This window comes from Pseudonaja textilis, chromosome 5, assembly GCF_049901715.1.
Source record: "Pseudonaja textilis isolate UNSWEBS1 chromosome 5, rPseTex1.2, whole genome shotgun sequence".
Classification (NCBI taxonomy): domain Eukaryota; kingdom Metazoa; phylum Chordata; class Lepidosauria; order Squamata; family Elapidae; genus Pseudonaja; species Pseudonaja textilis.
In genome coordinates this window covers 16,215,369-16,241,731 of record NC_141994.1, presented here as the reverse complement: position 1 = coordinate 16,241,731, position 26,363 = coordinate 16,215,369, and the positions used below count along the sequence as shown (strand labels likewise).

At 41.1% G+C, this 26,363-nt stretch overlaps 1 protein-coding gene across 5 annotated transcripts in view; it reads left to right on the top strand.

The window, feature by feature from the left end:
• Positions 1 to 26,363, top strand: part of SCUBE1 (signal peptide, CUB domain and EGF like domain containing 1) — a 200,665-nt gene that overhangs the window by 156,612 nt on the left and 17,690 nt on the right. For all 5 annotated transcript variants that reach the window (XR_015743772.1, XR_015743771.1, XM_026702705.2 and 2 more), the window contains 9 exons: positions 2,431 to 2,550; positions 4,248 to 4,340; positions 13,917 to 14,036; positions 14,858 to 15,016; positions 16,296 to 16,499; positions 19,092 to 19,253; positions 20,810 to 20,977; positions 22,528 to 22,689; positions 25,457 to 25,654. Coding sequence is in view for 3 of the 5 variants with exons in the window: in XM_026702705.2 (XP_026558490.1) it covers positions 2,431 to 2,550; positions 4,248 to 4,340; positions 13,917 to 14,036; positions 14,858 to 15,016; positions 16,296 to 16,499; positions 19,092 to 19,253; positions 20,810 to 20,977; positions 22,528 to 22,689; positions 25,457 to 25,654 (1,386 nt within the window). In the remaining 2 variants the exon portion in view is untranslated. The remainder of the gene's footprint in view (positions 1 to 2,430; positions 2,551 to 4,247; positions 4,341 to 13,916; positions 14,037 to 14,857; positions 15,017 to 16,295; positions 16,500 to 19,091; positions 19,254 to 20,809; positions 20,978 to 22,527; positions 22,690 to 25,456; positions 25,655 to 26,363) is intronic.

The window sequence follows — 26,363 nt, the reverse complement described above, 5'->3', positions numbered from 1 at the left end:
TTTTATTTTTCAAGCCTAATAGTGTACCAATTCAATATGTATTGTATATTGTAAAAGTGAGTTCCTTCTCTTTCCTTTGTTGCACAAATTCTTCCTTCCCTTTCATTTCATTCTTAATCACATTTCCTTGAGCATTTTGTCCAAAGGAGGAAAGAAGTAACTGCTTTCAGTTTTATTTCTTATTTATTTATTTTTATAGAGTAGCAGTTTCCAAGTGGTGCGATCCATTAGCCAAAAAAAGCATAATAGCAATATACTAATAATACAAAAATAATAATCTTTAAAATCATATTAGAAATGACAAATGAAAAAATGTAAGTGCTTTGATGATAGTTCATAAATAAATCAAATCTGAACAACTCTGATTTTAAGGCTTTTCTAAAGGTCTAGAGGGAACACCCAAATTTCCTTGATGAAAAGCAGGAGTTTGTCGCTTTGCCCTGGATCTCATGTTGGTGAAGCCCATTAACTACCTCTACCCTATCTGGATTGGTAGGATTTACTTGAAATATATAGTCATGTCAGTATTTAGATGTCAAACTACATAGGCCAGCACGGTGAATTGTACCTTAGAGGCCTACTGGTAAACATCACAATTGTTCTGACCAAGGCTTCCTGAGACACCAACAAAGACAAATAAAATCCAAAACTCTTTTATTTTAGTTCAATGGCTGTGAATTATCATCATTCTCAGCCTGGGATGAGTCTTAACCTTAATAATTACTCCTAGGAATGTCTGCCAAAGTTCTTTGTAAGACGTCTGATAAGAACGCAACTTATCTTACTTGAAGTACTGCCAACAACTAAAGTACCAATTAGTCTTTCCAGAACCACGGACCTTTCAGAGTCCAAACCGATCCGAGTGAACGACTTTGCTTCCTGCAAAGGTTTTCCTTCCTTTGCACTTTCTTTATACCTTATGGGAGGGGCAATCATCTCCAAGCCTTACTCCTGAGTCGCCCCTTTTGTCTTAGCTGCTCTTGCCTTCTGGCAGCTCTGTGCATATGCACATTGGGAACAGGCTCTCCTATTCCTCTGCCTCACTGCTGCCATATTCTGGAGGCTCCAGAGTCAGCACATAACTCCCAGATGGTCCTGTCCTCATCTCTGCATCGGACGCAGGACCCTCATCTGAGTCCTCGCCAGACTCCCGGATTGGTCCCTGTTCTTCCCCACTGTCTGATTCTACTGCCATCAGCACAAGCTGCCAGCAAACCACAACACTAGTATCCTCAGCACTGGTATGTGAATAATGACTCTTATCCTGCAATGAGCATTTGAGACCAACAGCTGTTTTTAGAGGCTGCATTAACAGAGGGATAGAATCAAGATCACGTGAAGTGTTAATACCACTTTATAATGCCTTGGTAAGGCCACACTGGAATACTGCATCCAGTTTTGGTTGCCACAATGTAAAAAAGATGTTAAGACTCTTGAAAGAGTACAGAGAAGAGCAACAAAGATGATTTGGGGACTGGAGGCTAAAACATATAAAGAACAGTTGCTGGAATTGGGTATGTCTAGTTTAATGAAAAGAAGGACTTAGGGGTGGCATGATAGCAGTGTTCCAAAATCTCAGGGGCTGCCACAAAGAAGAGAGAGTCAATCTATTCTCCAAAGCACCAGAAGGGCAGGAGAGAAGCAACCTAGAACTAAGGAGAAATTTCCCGACAGTTAGAACAATTAATCAGTGGAACAATTTGCTTCCAGAAGTTGTAAATGCTCCAACACTGGAAGTTTTTAAGAAGAGATTGGACAACCATTTGTCTGAAGTGGTGTAGGGTTTCCTGCCTGAGCAGGGGGTTGGACTAGAAGACCTCCAAGGTCCCTTCCAAGTCCATTATTCTATTCTACTCTGCTCTACCCTACCCTACCCTACCCTAGTCTATTCTACCCTACCCTACCTACTCTACCCTACCCTACCCTACTCTACTCTCTTCTATTCTACTCTACTCTACTCTATATAGCAAATTGAAGGAATCTAACCCATAGGTGAAAAGGATGAGGGATACTGGGATACACTTCTTCAGGAAAAGCTGCAACCAGTAGCAGTGTCAAAGTGCATTTATCTTTCATTCTGGATATATCTTAGAAACTTATTTAAAGGGAATCCCATGAGCTAGAGCCAGGGGCGTCAAATTGGCAGCCCGTGGCCCGGATGCATCACGCACAAGCCACACCCATCCCAGCTCCACGAAGGCAAAAACATCATAATACATCATATGACATCAATGTGACAGGGAGAAATTTGACATCCTTGAATTATTTTTTTTTAACATTTTGGCTTATGCTCATGGGACCTATTCAGTTTGTTTCAGCCTGGCTCGCTTGCTCTGCTCACCCCACTTGGAAGCAAGATGAACCTGATTGCAAGATCTATCCTTCAGTCCTCTGAATGAGTCACTTGCTTCCTGCTTTTTTCTTCCTCAGAGATGGTGAAATGTTTGCCCGGTGCCAATCCAGTTCCCAAAGCTCAGTTGCTCTGTAGCAAATCAGGAGGAATTGAGAACTGTTTCTTATTCTGTCCATCCAACACCCTTTTCGTTCCAGGTTGGTATCTAAAAACATTTTTTCCCCTGGTCCATAAAATAAATTACACAGAGATGTCTATAAGGTCTATTGAAAAAGGTCAAGATGGTGTCACAACGATGCAGTAGAAGTTCCACCCATTTTTACGTGCAACATACGTACTAGCTGTATTCTTGACTTTTGACCACCCAGTGGCATTAAGTGAGTTAAAATGCATTTCAGCAAGTACTGTTCAAACAAATTGTTTGTAACTATAACAGGGGCAAGACTAATGGCAAGAATATTCAGTAAACCTATGTGTAAGCTATTACTAATAATTAGGTTATTGTACAAAAGAGTTGAGCATTGTGGTTACTCTTTGAGACCTTTCACTGACCATTCAATCATGGTCCCGGTCAACTGGCCTTACTAGGTTGAATTAAAAGGGACCTTTTGACCATTTAAAAGCATATCCTTACCTTCAAAGGTTGGCCAGGGGACATTCCAGTTTTTTCAAACAAGATTTTTCTCCTCTACACTGAGTACTCTGGCTCACCTATACAGGCGGTAGGGAAAATTTTTGGTACCTCCCCAAACTCTTCTCTGGTCTGGCATTGTCATATGGCAATAGCTGGTTGGCCTTGTAGGCAGCTGATATGCACTGAACAATGAACTTATTTTTCTCTGTTCCGGAAATCATGGTGAAAAGCATCCCAACTAGCATCTGGTAGCAACCCATACTGGAGCTGTCTTTGAATGCACTTGTAAAATGCTTGTGTGGTCCAATTCTGGGACAGAAGTTTCTTCACAGGCTGATGAACATTTGGTGGGATACAGTGGTGGGATTCAAAATTTTGTACTACCGGTTCTGTGGTGGGTGTGGTAGGGGAAGGATACTGTAAAATCACCATTCCCTCTCCACTCCAGGGGAAGGATACTGCAAAATCCCTATTCCTTCCCCATCCCACTAACCTGCTTTCCAGCTCCGTTCTCCTGTGCAGGGCAACAAAAGAAGACCCAGCCAATCATCTGGGACTTGGGAGGCAGAGAATAGTTGGGGGTGGGGCCAGTCAGAGGTGGTATTCCGAATTGCTCAAAATTTCCACTACCAGTTCTCCAGAACCGGTCTGATTCTGCTGAATACCACCTCTGGTAGGACAGGAAGGAAATAAAATCCTCATAGCTTGGTGAAGAAGAACAGCATCATTTGCACGGCAGGGGAGTGTGTGTGTGTATGTGTGTATAAGAGAGAGGCGGGGGGAGAGGGAGAGAGAACAGCAAATTTTTCTGCTGCCCCGGAACTTGTAGAACAGGGGTGTCAAGCTTGTATCATCACAGCAGCATCACATGACGTATCATGAGTTTTTTCGCCTTTGCTAAACTGGGCGTGGGCGTGGCCAGTGCGTGATGCATCTGGCCCGCAGGCCGTGAGTTTGACACCCCTGCTGTAGAAAGAATCCTTATGTGACTGTTGACCTAAGCTTTTCTCTGGCTTCATCCTATTCTACAGCTAGCAGCTATGAGGGAAAAATTATTTACAGATATAAATGACTCCTTTCTGTATTATTATTTTGATTAACTAAACATGTGTCAAACTGATTGGGCAACATCTGGATGTCAAGACAGCTTTGTACCCAGCTATTTTAATTAACTTGAATAGAGTTTAACAATATTTCTATAAACCAATGAAGGAAAGGAATGTACTGATATATATATATTTCTCTTTTTATTTTGTTCAGACTCAGAAAATAGCTATTCAGTAAGCTGTGGCATGCCAGTACAACAGGGCAAGTCACAACAAAAACGGAACAGTACACTTCCAGGTTGTATGGGTAAGAATACTCTTTGCAATTTGTTGACATAGTTAGTTTAACACCTGCATCCTAACAATTTTGGTGAGTGACCCTATTCTGTCTTCTGGGTATAGGATTTTAAAGGGAAGTTTTTCTTTAAGGAAATACAAAGTAATATGCTGTGTATTTCAAATCTGAAGAGGAAGAGAAATGCTCTAGACAGCGAGGGCTGGTCACCTTGTATGAACTCCTTATAAGCAGCTGCACATTTTCTCAAGATGATGTGAATGTCTGCAGTGAAAATCAGTGGAATTCAGGGTTCTATGACTGGTTGCTGGGTGGGCGTGGCTATAGTGGGAGTGGCCTAGTCAGCCTCCTATACCACAGGGGAGGTGTTTTTGCCCTCCCCAGGCTCCGGAGGCTTTCCTCAAGCCTCTGGGAGGGTGAAAACAGCTTCCCTGGGCTCCAGAGGTTCCCTGAAAGCTGGAAACGGGGCCCATTTCCACCTTTCCCGAACTTCCGGGATACTGTTTTTCGCCCTCCCCAAGCCTACGCACACGCCCTGCGCTTACCTGCATCCAACATGGGCCACGTGGGAGAGGACGGGAGGGGTGGGTGAGGCCAAGCAGGAGTTTGATTTGGGGGTTCTCTGAACTGCAGAATCTTAGCTAGGGGCTGTCCCGAACCCCTGCAGCCCACCCCTGACCAGAGCCCTTGACAAGATTGCTCCAGCAAGGCTGTTGCACAGCCACCAACCGAAAAACTCCTAAGTTACTAGGAACTGAAAGAAATGGTGACAAATCAGACATGGATGCAAGCGAGCTCTGGTAAGAGCTCATGTTTAGCTTTGTACAGTGAAGGGGCCATTCTTTTCCACCCTGATCGCAATTGCAGGTCCTAACTCAGTGGCCTTGTTGAGAATTATCCAAACCCTTTGGTGGAAAGGCAGATAGAATCCTGCCTGCAGGCATATCAGATAAAAATTATTTATTTAACAAATGTGTACACCACCCATCACACTTGCACGACTCTGAGCAGTTTACAAATAAAATTTGTTGATTTCTTGTCAAAACGTTGTTCATATCTGTTCTCGGCTAGAAGACAGTTGGGTAGAGTCCATGGTCATGAACAGCTGGCATCCGTGGAGGGACCTGGTTTTCTTTTAATTTTCTGGAACTGGAGGAAGTAGAAAGGTTTCCTTGATACTTTGAATTCTGTCACTTGTAGGCTAGATCCATGCTCCTGCTGGGCCCTTTGAGTGGCTAGGTGGGTGTGAGGAGGCAGCCATTACTACTTTGAGAGAAGGGCTGAGCTCTCTTATAGAGGCCTTCCATATCTGAAACTTTCACCTTCTCTCCAACCTGCCATACCCAAGGAAGATTGTTGAGAAAACAATACAAAATCAGCTGCAGAGAACCCTAGAGGAAACATGCTATCTGGATCATTTTCAATCAGGATTCAGGCCCATTTATGGAACTAAAAGGTTCTGTGACTTAGGGGTGCTTCTGGACTCAGCTTTGGCTGGTATGCCAGTTACAACCGTCTTTGTAACTCACACCATCATCTAATCTGACTATTGCAGCATTTTTTTTACATAGGACTGCTTTCATGAATGCCCCAGAAACCACAACTAGTACAGTGGTGGGATTCAAAAATTTTTTACTACCCATTCTGTGGGTATAGCTTGGTAGGCATGGCAGGGGAAGGATACTGTAAAATCTCCAGTCAGGGGTGGTATTTGCCGGTTCTCCAAACTACTCAAAATTTCTGCTACCGATTCTCCAGGACTGGCCAGAACCTGCTGAATACCATTTCTGAACTAGTACTAAACAGAGTCATGACAACCGACTGGCAAGACAATATCACTAGTGTGAAATAATACCCATTTTGGAGTGCCTGAATTTGTTGCCAATAGACTTCTGTTCATTACCTTTGAAGCCCTATAGAAATCAGCACAAGGACATCTGCCCATTTATTCCAGTCCTTTAAAGAGGGCCTGTTGGGACTTCTGGTGACGAGATATGGGTGAATGGAGGTGCTGAAGCTCGTCCTAGGTTTCACGCTATCTCCTCTTGCTGTTGGAGTGATGCTTAGGGGTGCACGCATCTTGTAGAGAAGCGTGCCAGTGTGGGGAGACTCAAGTTATGATGTGGAAAAGGTGATTCTCATTGCAACGTAGAGAAACCCTGTGGAGACCGACAACAAGAGACTGTCAGCAATGGCGGTCCTAAAGCCTTGATTGTTGCATACAAGAGGAAGCGAGTGAGTGACAGATTGTGGTGAATGAAGAGTGTGAGTGAAAGAAATTGCGATCCTGATTGAGCATTGAATATTGGAGTATCTTAGTCGGAGCGAAGCCCGAAAACAGCGGCCAAAGCAGATACAAGTGGCAGCGAAAGCGAAAGGACTCATGAGACGGAAGAGGGTAAGGACGCAAGCGATCAGACAGAGAAGATAAGAGAATCGGAGGGATCTGAGAGATTGATAATAATTGGGGGAGGAAAAAAAAAGAAGAAAGAATAACAATTTAATTTAAGGGAACTTTGAAGGATTTGAATTGTGGACTTTGGGGAAAATTGGAAGGACAAACTTGAGATGTGGGGAGACTTGAAGTAAGGAATTAAATTACAACTTTAAATATTCCACGAATGAAACTGAATAATTTACTGGTCTCCTTTGGGATTATTGGACTGGAGCTGTAGTAAGTGGAGAAGATTTATTAAAGAAAGAGACTATTTGAATCTAAAAATGGACTTGTAAAACTTTTAAATGAAAGGAGAAACGACTACAGCGGAAAGTGTGGTGAGATAGTAAAATCAGAGACATTACTCAGCAACTCTGTGCTTCCAGTGCACTCGGTGAAGGAATCTTGAAGAACTGAACAATTATATTAAGACATTTTAAGCTTTTAAATTTGCGGATTGCAACAATTATTTCTGGACATCAACTTAACTGATTTTTGAATGTGGTAAATGTAATTTATATATATTTAATTGATACATTAGTAAATATTGTAGTTTATATTTGGCTATAACACACACAAAAACAGGGAGGTGATAATTAATTAATTAGGTATAGATATTTGATTATAGGCATTGATTAGATTGAATTAAATAATTGTGATTAATTGTGATTATTATAGATTAATTAATTGTTGTATAGTAAGGTTGATATATCTTTATTTAGATTTGTAAGTATTTGAAATATTATTTCATAACACTATTTTGGGATTTGGGATTCTATAGCACTTATAGATATACAGATCAATAGTATTTAAATTTAAATAGAGGAATTTGATATATTATTAAGATTTACAAATCCAGATATTTGTTTTAGAAATTAGCTGTAAGTGTTCTGGAGAATATATATATATTGATAAGAGAGGTTAATCCTGTAACGTATCATATTAATTAGCGTAGTGGCCATTTATAGTTGATACTTCTCAATAGTGAATGTTAATTTGGGACAACATATTTAATATAATACAAAAACAAAAACAAATTTTACAAGAAATGACCTCTGTCACTAATACAACGCTTAAAACTGGAAAGAAGACCTCTTCAATACAAACAACTTCAATGCCATCAACCTCAGTGATGGCACAAAAGACAATTGACAAAAGACAAAAAAACTCTACCTGGAGAAAAACAACCTATCATCACGAATGCCAATATTCAATTGACCCTTCTTACTTTACAAGAGTCCATGCTGAAGCTTCAGGAAATAGTGGTAAAAAATCATATCGAATCAAGAGCTGACAAGAGCTGAACTAAAAGAAGAGATGGGAAACTTAAAGGCAGAAATGAAACTAGACATCCTAAAGTTGGATCAAAAAATTGAAATAATACAGCAAGCACTAGAAAGGAATGAATCAACAGTAAAGGAGGTTGAGAAAAGAACAGAACAAACGGAAAAGAAGCTGGAAATGGTTGGTCAGCAATTAAGAAATGTGAGTAAAGAAATGGACGACTCCTTGGTATATTTGGAAATGGACAAGGCTGCAGAGTATCTAAGATTCCAAAATATAATGGAATCTAAAGAAGAGGACTTAGAACAAGTGATGGCAGGAATATTAGCAGACCTATTGGAAAATGATAAGGACGATATTCTAAAAGAGTTAGACGAAGTATACAGAATGAGCACAAATTACACAAGACGACATAAACATCCAAGAGGTCCATGTGAGATTTGCCAGAAGGAAAGTTCAAGATATTATATACAAAATTTCTAGAGAAGAAACAATTACATACAAAGGAAAAGAAATTTTGTTGCTTAAACAAATCCCAAGAAGAGTGGGAGAACAGAGGCGAGATTATAAATTCCTGGTGAACTAATTAAACCAAAAAGATATCATATTTAGATGGCTAATCCCAGAGGGAATGCTAATCACTTGCGAAGAAAGAAAAATAAAGTAGATTCCGTGGAAAAAGCCCAAGAATTTTACGAACGATTGATAGGCCATGAAGAATTGAGTAGTAGAGATGAGTTAGAAATGAATTTGCAAGACGAGCAAGACTACCAAAAAAATAGAGATGGGAATTGTAGGAATTCGAAAAATAAACAACATCAAGAGAGAGAAGAACAGAAGATGCACAATCAGCCACAAAGAGAGACAGGAGTAACTACAAGACAAAGAGCAAGAGTCAATTAGGTGATGGATGAAGAAAAGAAAATACTATCAATTAGCATAAATAGCCTAAACTCTAGGATAAAAAGGAAAAGAATACTAACCAAATTAATTAAACAAAATGCAGAAAAAATATGTTTACAGGAAACTCATATAAGGAAGGAAGAAGAAAAATATCTAGAATGCCCCAAGCTAGGGAATTTGTATACGTCGCCAGCAGATTTTAGGAAAAAGAAAGGGATAGCAGTATATGTGAAAGACGATATGAAAGCAGAGCCAATTTGGATAGACCCCAATGGAAGAATTCTGGTGTTACAAATTTGGATTAAATCAATTCCAATTCTGCTAGTGGTAATCTATGCCCCTAACGATAACCAAAAGGAATTTTTTAAACAATTACATGGGAAATTAATGGAATTAGATAAAAGGAATATTTGCATCTTGGGGGATTTCAATTCTATTGTGGATCACCAGAAAGATCATAGTAGGGGGTGCGGGGGGAGAAGAAAAAAAGAGAACTACCCAAAACATGTGAAGAAATGATGATTGAACTAAATTTGATAGACATGTGGAGAAAATTAAACCCTGAGAAAAAGCAATTTACATTTTACTTCAACCCTCACCAATCATGGACATGAATTGATATGGTGTGGATGAATGGTGAATTAGTAAATGAATTAAAAGAGATTGAAATTTTACCAAACGAATGGGCAGATCACAATCCGAATCAGATAGTATGGAAAGGCAGGAAGAAACCGAGGAAAAGGTGGACCTTAAATACACAGCTAATTAAAGAGAAAGAATTTATGAATAAACTTGACAAGGAATTAGACTATTTTTTTAAAGAAAACAATAATGAGGCAACTACGAAACAGAATATTTGGGATACAATGAAGGAAATGATAAGAGGCACAACGATATCATACACTGCTAAAAGAAATAAAGAAAAATATGCCCAACAAAATAAATTAGAACAAAGAATCAAATAATTAGAAATTCAGCTGCAAAACACCCCAAAAGATTGCAAATTGAAAAAACAGATGATAATAACTAAACATAAATTAAATTTAATCGAACAAGAAGGAATGGTTTCAAAGTTAAATACAGCCAGACAGATATTTTTTGAACAGGCCAATAAACCAGGAAGGTGGTTGGCCTATAAACTTAAAAAAAAAAGAAAGATTGATCTTCCAATTAATAGAGGAGAATGGGGATGCCCAACAAGCGATAGAACAGAAAAAAGAAATTGCATGTAAATTTTTTGAAGATCTTTATAAAAAGAAGGAGGTGAATGAGGATATGATAAGAAACTATTTGAGTATTACTAAAGATAAAATAATCAAGGAGGAGATGAAAGAAATATTAATTAGAGATATTATGTGGCCCGAGTTAAAAGCAGCAATAGAAAACCAAAAGAACAATAAAACCCTAGGACCCGACGGGATACCAGGGGAACTTTATAAGAAAATAGGAGAACAAATAAGACCTCTCATGGTGGAAGTATATAATGAGGTCCTATTAGCAGCAAGAATGCCGGATTCATGGAAGGAGACACTGATATAGTTGATTCCGAAAGAAGATTCAGATTTACGACTTATACAAAATTATAGACCAATTTCCCTGTTAAATACTGATTATAAAATATTTACTACAATTATAGCAAATAGATTGAAAAAAATATTGAATGAATATATACATAAAGATCAAAATGGATTTCTTCCTAATAGACAAATTAGGAACAATTTAAGAATAGTATTAAATGTTTTGGAATACTATGAAGCCCATCCGGAAAAACAATTGGCCCTTTTATTCTTGGATGCACAGAAAGCCTTTGACAATCTAAATTGGCAATTCCTAATTCAACAAATTTACAATATGAATTTAGGCACTAAATTTGAAAACATCGTGACTACAATTTATGATTCACAAAAGGCAAATATTATAATTAATGGAGAGTACACGCGCTCAATAAAAATAAAGGAGTCAGGCAGGGATGTCCATTATCCCCCCTGCTCTTCATATTATCTTTGGAAACTTTGCTTACACGAATTAGACAGAACCCAGGAATAAAAGGACTAAAAATTAAACAAGAAGAATATAAACTCCAGTCATTTGCGGATGATAGGGCATTTTTCATAGAGGAACCAATTGAAACAGGTCAAGAATTACTGAAGGAGTTAGATCAATTTGGGGAAGTTGCAGGACTTAAAATTAATAGGGAAAAAATGAAATTAATAATTAAAAATTTATCAGAAAAACAAAAACTAAAATTGGAAAGGATAATTACAAAAAGTAAAAAAAGTTAAATACTTAGGAATTTGGTTGATGGCTCAATGCAAAACTCTAATGGAAAATAATTATAATAAATTATTACAGCAAGTCAAAAACGATTTAGAGATATGGGTTAAATTGCAAATCTTCTTATTAGGGAGGATTGCCACTATAAAAATAAATATTCTGCCCAAATTTATTTACTTATTCCAAACAATACCAATAAAAATACATAAATTTACTTCATGGAACTTAACAAGATAATTAGCAAATTTATCTGGCAAGGGAAAAAACCGAGGGCAATGCAAGATATGAAGAGCAGGGGAGGTATGGCACTCCCAAATTGGGAATTATACTATAGTGCAGCCTCCTTACTTTGGTTGAAAGAGTGGGTAAATCTGTCGAATAAAAGGATCTTATTTTTAGAAGGCCATGATTTACAGAGGGGATGGCATGCATTTTTATGGGGCACTGGGAAAATTAAACAGAAGTATTTCCACAGACATATAATTAGAGATTCCTTATTGGCTAATTGGAACAAAAAAAAATTATTCAAAAATCCCAATCTGGATCTCAACAATGAAGGCGATGATACATCCAAATAATTTAAATCTTAATAAAATGATAAAATACAAAGACCTTCTTGATGCGCAAGGAACTTTAAAATCATGGCAAGATCTCCAAGAACAAGGGCTACAAGTAGACTGGTGGGCTTATTTGCAAATTCAAAATAGATATAGCCAGGACAAGAAAAATTTTGGAATTTATACTAAGGCACAACAATTAGATAAAATTCTATTAGGTCCAGATTAAAAAAATATAACTAAATTTTATAATTATTTATTAGAGATGGAATTAGAAGAGGAAGTAGTCAAAGGCAATATGATAGCTTGGAGTAAAAACATAGAATGTAGCATTACATTATTAGAATGGAAAAAGGTTTGGACAAGGAATAATAAAATTACAAAATCAGCAGCATATAAAGAAAATGACTATAAAATGTTTTATAGATGGCATCTCTCACCCTCGAGAATAGCGAAAATGTCTCCTAACATGAATCTGAATTGCTGGAAATGTAAAAAGAAACAGGGAACATTCTTTCATATGTGGCTCCTGCACTGAAGCCCAAAGATACTGACATAGAATAAAAAATGGTTAGAGGAAATAACAGTGGAGCAAACTGAATTAAAACCAGAATTCTTCCTATTGGGGATATTTAACAGACAAATTTCTAAAAATGTCAAATATATAATACAGCATATTCTTACTGCAGCCAGAATAACCTTTGCACAGTCTTGGAAACAAGCAGATATTCCAACAGAGGAAATGGTTATTCAGAAGATAAAAGCCTGTGCAGAGATGGACAAATTAACCTTAGCACTTAAGGAAAAAGAAACATCAGAATATTATAGAAGCTGGGGATGCTGGTATGACTGGATAAAACAAAAATAGAAAATACATTAGTAAACAACGTATAATGTAAAAGAGGTAGTAATTATATATTCGCAATAAGATGTATTTGTAAATATATCACCAATATTGATAACAAGCAAGGAACCATAGACTGTCGATAGAATTGTTAGTTTTTAATCATTTTCTCTTTTCCTATTTCTTTTTTTTCTTTTATGTGTTGTGTATGTGTTTGTTTGATATTTTAGTTTTATAATCAATAAAGTTTGTTGTAAAAAAAATAAAATAAAATAAAGAAGACTTGTTGAGAACTCCTCCCCCCTGAAGTTTATGTGAAATGGGCTATATAACGGCCTGTGGCAGTCCCCACTTTATCTCCTCCCTGAAGGTACATGTAGCCCCTACCTTGTCAATATTCCAAAAGGAATAGGTGAGCTAAGGTGAGCCTCAGTCTCTTGGAATCCTGAGACATGGTGTTCTCAGGGGTGGGCTTCAAAATTTTTAGCAAAGGGTTCTCTGCCAAGTTGACCATGGTGGGTGTGGCCTAGTCGGCTCCCTGCTCCAAGCGGGAGGGGTGTTGTTGCCCTCCCCGGGCTCTGGAGGCTTTCCTTGAGCCTCCAGGAAGACAAAAACCTCCCTCGGCTCTGAAGACTCGCTGGAAACGGGCCCATTTCCAGCCTACCCAAACTTCCGGGAGGCCTGTTTTTCACCCTCTCTGGGCCTCCATGCAGGCCTGCACTTACCTACATCCAAAATGGGCCGCGTACAGACTCCTGGGAGGGCCGGGATGGAGTGGACGGGGCCAGCCAGAAGTGGGATTTGGGGGTTCTCCAAATTGCCCAGAATCTTAACTAGGGGCTCTCCCGAACCCGTACGAACCCGCAGCAGCACACCCCTGGGCGTTCTTCATCTATGTTGTACTTTGGGGTTCTTTGACTATGCATTTTATTTGGGGCACTGTTATATTCTGCCTGGATTCCACTGGGATTAGAGTATAAACATCCTAAATAAGTAAATAGATAAGCCTTTGATTGCTTTCCAAAAAAAAGAACATTTTTCTTATCTATCAAACTTCCAGAATTCCTGTCACCAAATCCATCATTAATCTGGCTCAGTAAAAAAATATTAGTATGAAAGGCGTGACGTTTGGTTTCATCAAATGTTATGCTACTCACAATGCCAGCGTTAAAAACAGTTATATAAAATTATTGTTTAACCTTTCTCTCGTTTATTTACAAAATTCTCCAGGGCTATCTTTTAGTTTCTTAAAAATATAGAAGAGATTATCATTTCTTTTCTTCTTCTAGACATCTTAATGCCACCCATCAAGCAGAAGGCTCGCTTTAAAATTAAGGATGCCAAGTGTCACTTCAGGCCTCGGAACAAAGAGAAGATTAAGGAAGTTGGAAAGCAGCAAACTCTTCTAGGTACAAGGGTTTTTTCTGAATCATTAAAAAAAAAACACCCAGTGAAACACTGCATTTTTTTCTCAGTTCAGTGTAAATTAACTTTTGGGGTTTTGCCTAATTCTGTTTTGCAAGTTGTGGGAACTGCCCTAATTGTTTTCTTTTAATCGTTTTGGTAGTGATACAGTAATAGGAATAAATTACAGGTAGTCCTCAATTTACAACTTTTGTTTAGCTACAGTTCCACATTTTAACAGCATTGAGAAAAGTGACTTAATGAGTGGTCCTGTCAACTATCCTGTTGGCCCATGCAGCAAAAGAAACTCATTGTTCTTTCCAGGAGTATAGCTTTACTGACAATTCCACAGAAGAATTGTACAGAAGAAGCAAAGCCAGTTCTGAGGTTTTCGCACAAAAAGCAGTTTAGGTAAAGTCTGCTTTTTCCACTGGGCCACAGTGGTGGGATTAAATTTTTTTTTACTACCGGTTCTGTAGGTGTGGCTTGGTGGCTGTGGCAAGGGAAGGATACTGCAAAATCTCCATTCCCTCCCCACCCCACTAACCTGCTTTCCAGCTCCGTTCTCCTGCGCAGGGCAACAAAAGAAGACCCAGCCGATCAGCTGGGACTCGGGAGGCAGAGAACAGGGCCAGTCGGGGGTAGTATTTGCCGGTTCTCTGAACTATTCAAAATTTCCACTACCAGTTCTCCAGAACTCGTCAGAACCTGCTGAATACCACCTCCGATTGTCCACCAGTCATATACAATCAATTTGTTTTGGGACAATGTGTAATGCTACTACTACACAGCTTAATTTTTTCCGTGTTGTTTCTGTTGTGCAAAGGAGGTCAGTTCCCCTGTGCAGACAATTGCCACATAACTTTTGTAAATCTCAAATGTGATTCCTCTAAGAAAAAACGCCGTGGGCGAAAATCTCCGTCAAAAGAAGTATCCCATATCACGGCTGAATTTGAAATGGAGATGAAGTCTGAAGAAGTTTCAGGTTAGTGAAATATGTTTGTATTATTTCTTTAAGCCAGTATTGATGATTAGAACTAATACCACCTTCATGTATTTATAAAGACTTATTTCTGTTGCAATGCACAGTCCAAACATTCTTCAACATCCATATCATTCAGTGGATTCAAAAATTTTTACTACTGGTTTTGTGGGCGTGGCTTGGTGGGAGTGGTAGGGGAAGGATACTGTAAAATCTCCATTCCCACCCCACTCCTGGGGGAAGGTTACTGCAAAATCCCATTCCTTATCCATCCCACTGACCTGCTTTCTAGCTCCGTTCTCCTGTGCAGGGCAACAAAAGAAGACCCAGCCAATCAGCTGGGACTTGGGAGGCAGAAAATAGTTGGGGGCGGGGCCAGTCAGAGGTGGTATTTGCCAGTTCTACTCAAAATTTCTGCTACCGGTTCTCCAGAACTGGTCAGAACCTGCTGAATACCCACCTCTGGTATCATTAACTATTCACTTTTTGGAGAGGAAATCAAAACTCCATACTGAGGTCAAGGTTAAACTTGACTCATATTCCTAGAAGTTTATGCTATTGGGAATCTGTCTGTAGAAATAATTATCTGACTTGGTTTTGATAATATTGGACTGTATGTATGTATGTATATGCGTAGATATACTGCCTAAGTTCATGTATGCTGCCTAAAAGAATTGTGTCTAAAAATAAGTGATAGTCATAAGATTCTTCAGTGTATATCAAATAACCCCAAAGAAAAATAAAGCAAGCATATGCCTAATCCTAAACTTTATAATATTGTGATTTTATACGGAAGCAAAAGGATGAAGTTAAGGAATTGAGTGCTGACCAAGAACAAAGGCAGCTAGACTGTAGAACGGGCATCTAGTAGAACCAATATACAGGTCTAGAAACAGCATGTGAGAATTTAATCAACTGAATCCGTAAAGAGATTTCTGAAGATTGTATAATTCCATCAGGAGAGATTTGCAGGGTTTTTTTCATGGAAATAAGTAAGTGAATCACAAGCAAGGTTTCTAAGGCTATGGAAATTCAATATACAGATTCAGATATAACAGGTGTAGCAGGCAACATTGTCTGAGACATAATCCTTTTTTAATTGAGATAAATTAATTCAATTATTGATATGAATGGCTTCCTTTTCTTGGAGGTGTCAGTAACTTCAGAAATATATTTTACTCCAGACAAATTAGAGGACCCAGCGAGGTAGCAAGGTGACTATGAAAACTGTGTTCTAGTTCAGCTCTAAATTGATTCTAACATTTCTATTTCTCCCTCTTAGACACTTGCAATGTTGACTGTTTGAGGAAAAGAATGGAACAGAAACTACAAACAGCGATCAAAACCTTGAGAAAATCTATTAACAAGCAGCAATTTTTCATTCAGTTTTCTGGGACAGAGTACGAAATAGCTCAGAAGGCAGCTAAAATTGTCAGCGAAGGACATTCCTGCAGTACTGGGCAAGTGCAGCAAGATGGAAAATGTGGTGAGATTTGAATAAAATGCTTTACTTCACATGCCCAGAAAAAAATGTTTTCTTAAGAGGATTTTCCAGATGTTTTTGTTGCAGTTCTGATTAATATTTTTATCTAAATTGAACAAATTAGATGCCCGATTGTCAGAGAGTTTGCAACGTGACTACTATTGTGAGACAACCCAGGAGTACAACACAGCATGCAGAGGCTTTGTCTTTTAACAGTGGTTTATATACAAGACTGCTATATCCATACATATACGTGTTAGGCACATACCAGGAAAGCAAGCAATCTTAATTACTCTGCACGGAGAACTACAATGGAGATAGAATGCGAGGAGAAAGAGATACGCCCTCTCATGGCCTCCCTTATGTAGACAGTTTCTTAAATTGGCAGTACCCTGCTGACTCATCCTCAGTTCAGCATCTTGGCTTACAGTTGGTCAGCTATTAAATCTTCATTACCTTAACACTCCTCCATTTAAAGCTGAACAGTTGATTATCCAAATGCTTTAACATATTCCTGATGTTTGTTCACAGAAACAGGCTTTGTTAATATGTCAGCTATATTACAGTCAGTAGAACACTGCTGTAATCAAATACAGAATTTGACTGTATTGTCAACAATATGTACAGATTTCAGAGCTTGTTTTATGTATAGAAGCAAAAATGTGCTCTAATATTACCGTGTTTCTCACAAAATAAGGTTGGGCCTTATTTTTTTTTGACCCCCCAAAAAACAGCTAGGCCGTCTTTTCGGGGGTGACTTAATTCCCCCCCCCCTTGCATCCTCAGGCGGGCGGGCAGCGACAGCTTGGATGTTGACCTCAGTGTTGGTGGGGCACTTTGTATCGGGAGACCTTCCGCCACCGTTGCTTTCCCTTCTCCCCATGCTGCTACGTCATTTAGATCAACGCTGCGGCATTTGGCACAGCCACACGCTGCCAGCCAGGGCTCCTCCCTGCAACCAGAGCCTGGCGGAGACACTCGGCTTCAGACACTCCTGTCGCCTCCTTCACTTTCGAAGGCAAAGCCAATTCTTTTAAAAACGACACCCTACTACCGGTACAACAGACTCCCCTGCATGAGAGGGCAGCCCAACCCCACATGGGGAGGCGAATCTCCTGGGACCACAGCGCAGGATTGGCCCACCCCGGGAGAAGTGCCCAGTCACCATCTCTGCCTGGTGCCGGGCAGACCATGAAGAGCTTCACCTGGGGCGTCCAGCGCAGCTGACCGGCAGGCCCAACTGCCTGGTGGCGGAGCTCTCGCCAAGGCAGCGAGCGCCTCCCTGCCAGACCCTCCGCTCATCCTGCCAGGGCCGCGCCAGAACCGTGCGGGCTGGGCAGAGCTGGGAAAGTGAGCCAGGAGGGGACAGGGAGGCAAGGCAATGGCCTGCGCCGCATCCTTCTCTGAGCTGAGCCCCGCCAAGTGAGCACCTCTGCCCGATGCCCATGCCGCTGCAGCGTTTGGAACTGCCGGTGCGTTTGGAGATGCGTGGGGATGGGGACAGACTGGGCAAGGGGTAGAAAGGACGGGCAGCTTCGGGCTCTCTCTGGCAGACCCACCAGCCAGGGAAGCAGCACTGCCGTCGCCTCGCCTCCCTGTCCGCAGATGGGTGGGCATTATCACTGCCTCAGACAGCCTCTCCCAGTGGCCCCTTCGGGTTCAGGCTGGAGGGACTTGGGAAGGAAGCCAAGCTTGGGTTGGCCCGGCTCTTTCGCTTGGCAGGCAGGCACGCACCCGTGGCTCGCTTTCTCAGCTCTGCCCAGCCCACATGGCTCTGGTGTGGCCCTGGCGGGATGAGTGGAGGGTCCGGCAGGGAGGCGCTCACTGCCTTGGCGAGAGCTCCGCCGCCGGGCAGGAGGGCCTGCCTGTCAGTTGCGCTGGGCGCCCCAGGCGAAGCTCTTCGCGGTCTAGGACAGGGCAGCCAGGCAGGGATGGCGACTGGGCGCTTCTCCCGGGTTGGGCCAATCCTGCACTGCAGCCCCAGGAGATTCGCCTCCCCACGTGGGGTTGGGCTGCCCTCTCAGGCAGGGGAGTCTTTGTCGTACCAGTAGTAGGGCGTCATTTTTAAAAGAATTGGCTTTGCCTTCGAAGGCGAAGAGAAGGCGGCGACAGGAACACCTGAAGCCGAGTGTCTCCACCGGGCTCCAGTTGTAGAGAGGAGCCCTAGCTGGCCGCGCATGGCTGTGCCAAATGCCACGGCATTGCTTTAAACACCACAGCAGCATGGGGAGAAGGGAAAGCAATGGTGGCGCAAGGTCTTCCGATACGAAGTGCCCCACCAATGCTGAAGTCAACACAGGCAGCAAAAAGTACTTCCTAACGGCAAGCCCCCCCGCCATTCCCCCCATTTCGCATGTTTAATATAGGCCTTAATTTGGGGAGAGGGGCTTAATTTGATTTTATGCCTATAAAGCATGCTGGGACTTCTTATTGGGGGAGGCCGTATTGTTGGAGAAACATGGTAGCAACAATGCTCTGTGGGGATTTAAAATATTACTCAAAGATTGCAATATCTTATCTACTGATCGATAGTACTATGAAGACACTGTGATAATGGAGCAGTAATAAACATAGAATTGATTTTTATTTTCCCAGTTACCTGCAGCGTTGGCACCTATTATAGTGGAGAACATAATCAATGCATCCCTTGCTCACCAGGAACGTATCAAGACACAGAAGGGCAGCTCTCCTGTGAACCTTGTCCAGGGAATGATGGGCAAGGCATTGAAGGTGCACGAAGTGTCTTAGAATGTGGAGGCAAGTAGTAGTATTTCATTTCACAAATCTCATCCAGAAACTGGAGTGAAAAGTTAATAAAAAATGGGAAAAAGGAGAGGTCTGAGGTTGTGATCTGAGCTGCAAATCATTGTTTTGTATTGACTTGGTCTGTTGTGCCTGCTAAATGCTTTCTGGAATATGCTTAGATCTCGCATAATCACTTCGTGTGAAGCACCAATCAGGTTACTCTGAATGTTCTAGAACTGGGGTGTGAAACTCGCGGCCCATGGGCCAGATGCATCATGTGCTGGCCACACCCATCCCTGTTTTAGCGAAGGGCGAAAAAGTTGCAATCATCAAGCAGGGGTAGAATCCAAATTTTTTCCCTACCGGCTCTGTGGGCGTGGCTTGGTGGGACTCAGTCTCTAAAAGGAAGAGGGCGGGCGTGGGCGGGGCCAATTGATTCAAATCATCCCTACCATCTCTCCCAAGGTGGTGCGAGGTGGTTGAATTTCACTCCTGGTCACAAATTTCACCCCTGGTCATCATTGTGAGTTAGGCACCCTGTCCTAGAATATATCTTAGATGGTAGTCCTCAACCTACATCTGATCGCTTACCAACCATTTGAAGTTACAACAGATTTCATAGCTACTTATGATCCTCATCAAAGTTATGACTTCCATGTGCATTTCATTTCACAAATTTCATTCAGAAACTGGAGTGAAAAGTTAATTAAAAATAGGACAAAAGGAGAAATCTGAAGTTGTGATCTGACCAGTAAACCATTGTTTATACTGACTTTTCTGTTGTGACTGTTAAATGTTTCTTGGAATATGCTTAGATCCTTCATATATGCATAATCACTTCATGTGAAACACCAATCAGACTACTCTGAGTTTCCTACAATATATCTTATACAATAGTCCTCAACCTATATCTGATCGCGTACTAACCATTTGAAGTTACAACAGATTTCATAGCTACTTATCACTCGTCCTCAAAGTTACAACTGCTGTGTGCATGCACTCCACATCATGCGGTTGCATTTTGGGAACTTGGTAAACTGGCTCGCATTTACAACCAGTTGTAGCAGTGGTGGGATTCAAAAAAAAATGTATTACCAGTTCTGTGGGATTCATAAAATGTTATTACCAGTTCTGTGGGTGTGGCTTGGTGGGCGTGGCAGGGGAAGGATACTGCAAAATCCCATTCCCTCCCTAGCCTGCTTTCCAGCTCCATTCTCCTGTGCAGGGCAACAAAAGAAGACCCAGTTGATGAGCTGGGACTCTGGAGACAGAGAATAGATGGGCACGAGGCCAGTCAGAGGTGGCATTTGCTGGTTCTCCAAACTACTCAAAATTTCCGCTACCGGTTTTCCAGAACTGGTCAGAACCTCCTGAATACCACCTCTGAGTTGTAGTGTCCCACGGTCACATGATTGCAACTTCCAAAGCCTTTTGTTGTCTTCTAGCAGAAAAAAGCAAAAAAAAAAAAGAAAAAAGATACCACAGGAATCCCAAAGAGCAAATGTCACAGGCACTGAAATAACTGTAGCTATATTTATGTGTAAACCATAGATTTATTCCCTTTCTAGGACAGTGTTCTCCTGGGCAGTTTTCTTTTGATGGTTTTAAACCTTGCAGACTGTGTCCACTTGGCACTTACCAGTCTGAACCAGGACGGACCCTCTGCTTCCCCTGTGGTGGAGGGCTAGGGACAAAATATGAGGGCGCAGTTTCATTTCAAGACTGTGAAACTAAAGGTAAGTTTATATTCTATCCTTCCATATATTATTAGGGCAGCTCAAAATAAAATGTAAGAATATCCTAAAATGATGGGTTGATTATGTTTCATCGTCTTTTTCAACTCGTAGCAACCCCACAAATACAACTTCTTCATGATGCTGTATCTGTTCTTCCAAGCCTCGCCACTTAGGAGTCCACCCCGCTTGCTGTTGGTCATCCTCCCTCTCCTTCTCTTTCCTTCCAGCATCAAAGCCTTTTTAAAGAACTGGGTCTTTGCATAATGCATCAGTGGTGGGATTCAACCATTTTTACTACCGGTTCTGTGGGCGTGGTGTGGCTTGATGGGCGTGGCAGGGGAGGATACTGTAAAATCTCCTGTGATGACAACACAGGGCATGGCACAAAGGCAACACAGTCACATAAGTAAGAAAAGTCCCTTTAATACCTCCAACTTTGCCCCCTATGTCCAGTTACCTTCGGCTGGAGAAAAAACTCTCCCAAAAACAGCCTTTAAGTGGGGGAAATTCAGTCCGATAACAAAGTACATATAAACTGTAAATTAAAATCCACACAAACCACGCTGCAGCAATTAACTGGACAGGGCAGGATAAGGAACTGAAGACTTCAAAGGCCAACAAAACACACACAGTTGGGAAGACACCAGGGACCCAGATAAGCCTCAACCATAAAAGATAACTCGCAATTTGCTTCCCATGAGTTGCTATGCGCAGACTCCCTTTTTAAACACTGTGTTCCCAGCTGCAGCTAATGAAAGGAATCAGGACCCTTTCCTCCCCCCTAAACCACACAACTCACATTGCTCCCTTCTCCATTCCTCCCTTTTTCCCCCAGGATGAAGAGCGGGGTGGGCCTGGATCTTCCTCTGAATTCCCTCTGCCTTGCTCTACCTCTCCCCTGCTCTGACTAGCCGGACTTTGCCCTTCCCCAGTTTCTTCCCCAGCCACCGGAGCCACGCTCCCAATCCCTGCCAGCTGCTCAGCTTCCCCCTCGGAATCAGATTCCTACAGGGGCATGACATCTCAATTCCCATCCCATTCCTAGGGAAACATTACTGCAAAATCCCCATTCCCTCCCCACTCCTGGGGGAAGGTTACTGCAAAGTCCCATTCCCTCCCCAACCCACTAACCTGCTTTCCAGCTCTGTTCTCCTGTCCAGGGCAACCAAAGAAGACCCAGCCAATCAGTTGGGACTCAATGGGAGGCAGAGAATAGATGGGGGCGGGGCCAGTCAGAGGTGGGATTTGCTGGTTCTCTGAACTACTCAAAATTTCCGCTACCGGTTCTCCAAAACTGATCAGAATCTGCTGAATAACAATTCTGTAATGCATCCAAAGTATGATAGTTTAAGACTGGTCATTTGTGCCTTCAGTGAGGGTTTCGGGTTGATTTGTAATATAACAGGTATTTTATTTGCCTTAAAAAGTAGCAAAAGTATCTTAGATAAGACTTTTTGCCCAGTGCCAGCCTGATGTATTTCTTTATTTTTTTCTCTCTGTTCCTTTTATCTTGCATACATTGTAAAACAACCTGCCTCTCTTCTAAACAGTTCATTGTTCTCCTGGCCATTACTACAACTCTACAACCCACAGATGTATCAGGTGTTCTGTAGGAACCTACCAACCTGAATTTGGCCAGAATTATTGCATCACTTGCCCTGGAAATACAAGCACAGATTTTGATGGTTCCACTAACGTTACACACTGTAAAAGTAAGTTTTGCCTTACTTCCAATATTGCCTTGAATGCCCTGTGAGCAGGTTACTAAATTAGTTAATCTTAAATCTTATTGCCAGTCATAGCCCATCTGTAAGCTACACTTGTATTATATAATTGAGTTGAGTTTGAAAATCTTACAGGTGAAATTTAGTGATTATTTGCTTGACTGCTATATAAACATCAAAATGCAGAATTCATTTCTAAACTCAGCCAGTCTAAAACCTGATCTATCCTTAGCAGTAGAGTAAGACAGTAAAGGTGCGAAGGAACTCAGCCTCAGATCACATCAAGTGAACTGTTTTTGAGCATGAAGTCAATTGTCCCATACAAATCCTTCTTGGTGCTACTATAAAATAGAAGGTCTCAACATCTCTCTAATGTGTTTTTACTTCCTTTAAAATAATATAAAGATTATGGAAACGCTATCTTAGCAGTCTGTTCTCCGTGTACGAGAGAAGAAATATCTTCCTCAGCAAAGGACATGTTCTAAGGGTCCATGACTCTGGAGAGAGTGCAGAGAAAAACAACACAGATGATCAGGGGGCTGGAGGCTAAAACTTATAAAGAATGGTTTCAGGAATTGGGTATGTCTAGTCTAGTGAAAAGAAGGAGCAGGGGTGACATGATAGCAGTGTTCCAATATCTCAGGGGCTGCCACAAAGAAGAGAACCTATTTACCAAAGCACCAGAAGGAAGAAGAAGCATGACATGGAAACTAATCAAGGAGAGAACCAACCTAAAACTAAGAAGAAATTTTCTGACAGTGGGAACAATGAGATTGGAGAACCATTTGTCCAGAGCGGTATAGTATCTCCTGCTTGAGCAGGGGGTTGGACTAGAAGACCTCCAAGGTCCCTTTCAACTCTGTTATAAATATGGCTGCATTAACCTTCTCTGTGGTACAAAGAAACATAACAATCAAGTGTATTATTTTATACTTTCTACTTGAGGAAGATACTGGAGTTTAAACAGGTACAGAGTACTGATATTTGCTCATTTTCGTACATTAACAATATTGTTCATTGGTTATTTATTGCTCATCTACAAGCATGACGATTTAGATGTAATCTGTATATCATCCGTATTTAATTATTATCTGAATTAGAAAAAAGCTTTTCAGGCCAAGTGTGATTTCTGGTGACTTGATGGACATATGCAGGTTTCTTGGCAGGAAGACAGAACTTTTTTTGCCATGGCCTACTCCAGGGGTGGGACTCAAATTTTTTAACAACCGGTTCTGTGGGTGTGGCTTAGTTGGTGGGTGTGGCTTGGTGGTCATATGACTGGCTGGGCGTGGCCAACTCAACATCACTCACATTGAGGCACGCATCTCCTCACCTGGCCTCTCATGATTGTGGGGATGCTGCAAAAATCGTAAGTGTGAAAAATGGTCATAAGTCACTTTTTTCAGTGCCCTTGTACCTTTGAATGGTCACTGCACACAAGCAAAGTACAGCAAAGGAGGGGAAAAAAAACTCCAGAGAAGTACCAGAGACAGGAGGTCTAGTCCTGGCAAGAATGTAATAAGGGTTAACAGAGAGGCAGTTTCTGTAAGCAACACCAGAATGTTTCCTTCCTGCCTTCCTTACAGGATTAGCCCAGTAACTTCTTCTAACAACTGGTTCTCTCTCTGCTTAGAATGTTAACAACCGGTTCTAGCGAATAGGTGCGAACTGGTAGAATCCCATCCCTGGCCTACTCCCAGGGTGGTTTGCCTAACTATAGCACTGGGATTTTCCAGAGGCATCCCATTCAAGTATTAACCCAGCTTGACCCTGCTTAGCTTTTTTGAGATCATCTGAGAACAGCCATTGCTGCTGTCTGCTGAAACAGGATATAGCTACCAAATGATATATCTTACATAGGATACATAATAAAGTATACTTTTGCGTGTATAGCTTTCCTCTTCCTTGGCAGAAGAAAGTAAATCGTGTTGGTACCTAGTCAACAGGGTTGGCCGTATGATGCTGTCACTCGTGTTAAATTAAGCTAATTCAGAGCAAGTGTTCACTGTGAGCATCACCTTGCTAACCATAGCAAGCATATGTAGTAGAGGGGAAATACGGTCTTACTATGAGGAAGGGAAAAGTCATATCTACTCTATAGATTTTCCTTTTCTTCCCCAAAACAGGAAGCTTTTCTTCAGGAAGAGGAAACATTCACACATTATCATATTTGGCTTTGGCTTACCCCACTCCCCCACCCCCTCCCCAAAAGAGAAATATTTAACTTTTTAAAAGGCAACATGATGTATCTGCATCCCATTTGAGCTGATGAAAGAGCTTTTACCATTTGAGTCTTGTCTTTACATACAAGGAAAGACTGGAACTGTGCTACAGCTTCTGTTTGGAAGCAAAAATACTCTTTGGAGAGCATAAATACAGCCCGTGATCATCATTCTTAGAAGCATCTCTGTCTTCCCTAGGAATTGAAGGAGTTGCAAAGAGGAACAATGTTTCCCACGCCCACCCATTTCAAAGCATAGCCAAAGACCGATATTCATTCCCAGACTTACAGAACATAACACAATTAGATTTATACGGTAGTTAGATCAAGACCCCAAAGGAAAATCATCCAAAGTAATATTAATGAAGTGAGTTTTAAAATGCAAAATTATTTACAGTTGTACAGCTTCTTAAAATGAGACCAAGAAGTAGATGAAGAGAATCCCTGTTGTAGAAACTAAAACATGAGTAGGTCAGCTCAGTCTGACTTCATCTCTCTTTCTCATGGTCTCTCTCTTTCTCTCTCTCTCTGTAGATCAACAGTGTGGTGGAGAACTTGGAGACTATACAGGATACATCGAATCCCCCAACTATCCAGGAGATTACCCAGCCAATGTTGAATGCACTTGGAATATAAGCCCACCTCCAAAGAGACGGATCCTCATTGTAGTCCCCGAGATCTTTCTCCCAATTGAAGACGAGTGTGGTGATGTTTTAGTAATGAGAAAAAGTGGTAAGCTTTGTCCCTAGAAAAGCCAGAAGACACTCATCTCAGAAGAATGTCATTCAATAATTTATCTGACTCAGAAGTGATGTTTATTTATGTAAAACTTCATAGTGTTGATTTAGCTCTTATCATTTAGAAGCTACATCTGCAGGGACAACTGAGTCTAAATTCAATATCTGACAAAGATTTTGTCACATTTTCTATGCAACACTTTCAGTAGTGTCTAAATGGCTAGTGTTTGGTAATGGCCATGCTTTCTGCAAAAATTGCACCCTGTATAATAATCACTTCTGGGTCTTTTTTTGTTTTCTACTGTCCAGTTTATTTCTACCTCCAAGCAATATGAAATGAAATTATTTAATATTACTCAAGAGTATGGACTAGCATAATCATGAGTCTAAACAAGACTTACAAATGAGTCCTGAACTTCTGCAAATGAAAGTTAGTATAATTAGATCAAAATACTGGGATATATTTTGAATAATGGTCTTAAGTCAGTGACAAAATGCAGGTTTTACATAAGGGAGGTTCAGCGTTCAGTTCCCAGAAAAGCGTGGCCTCCGGATAATTAGGAAACACTTCTCCCTGAAAGAAGACATAGATATGTACGCAGGGGTGGGCTGCTACCGGTTCTCCCTGGTTCAGGCGAACCCATAGCTAGTTTTATGGCTGGTTCGGCAAACTGGCAAATCCCACCCCTGGCTGGCCCCGCCCA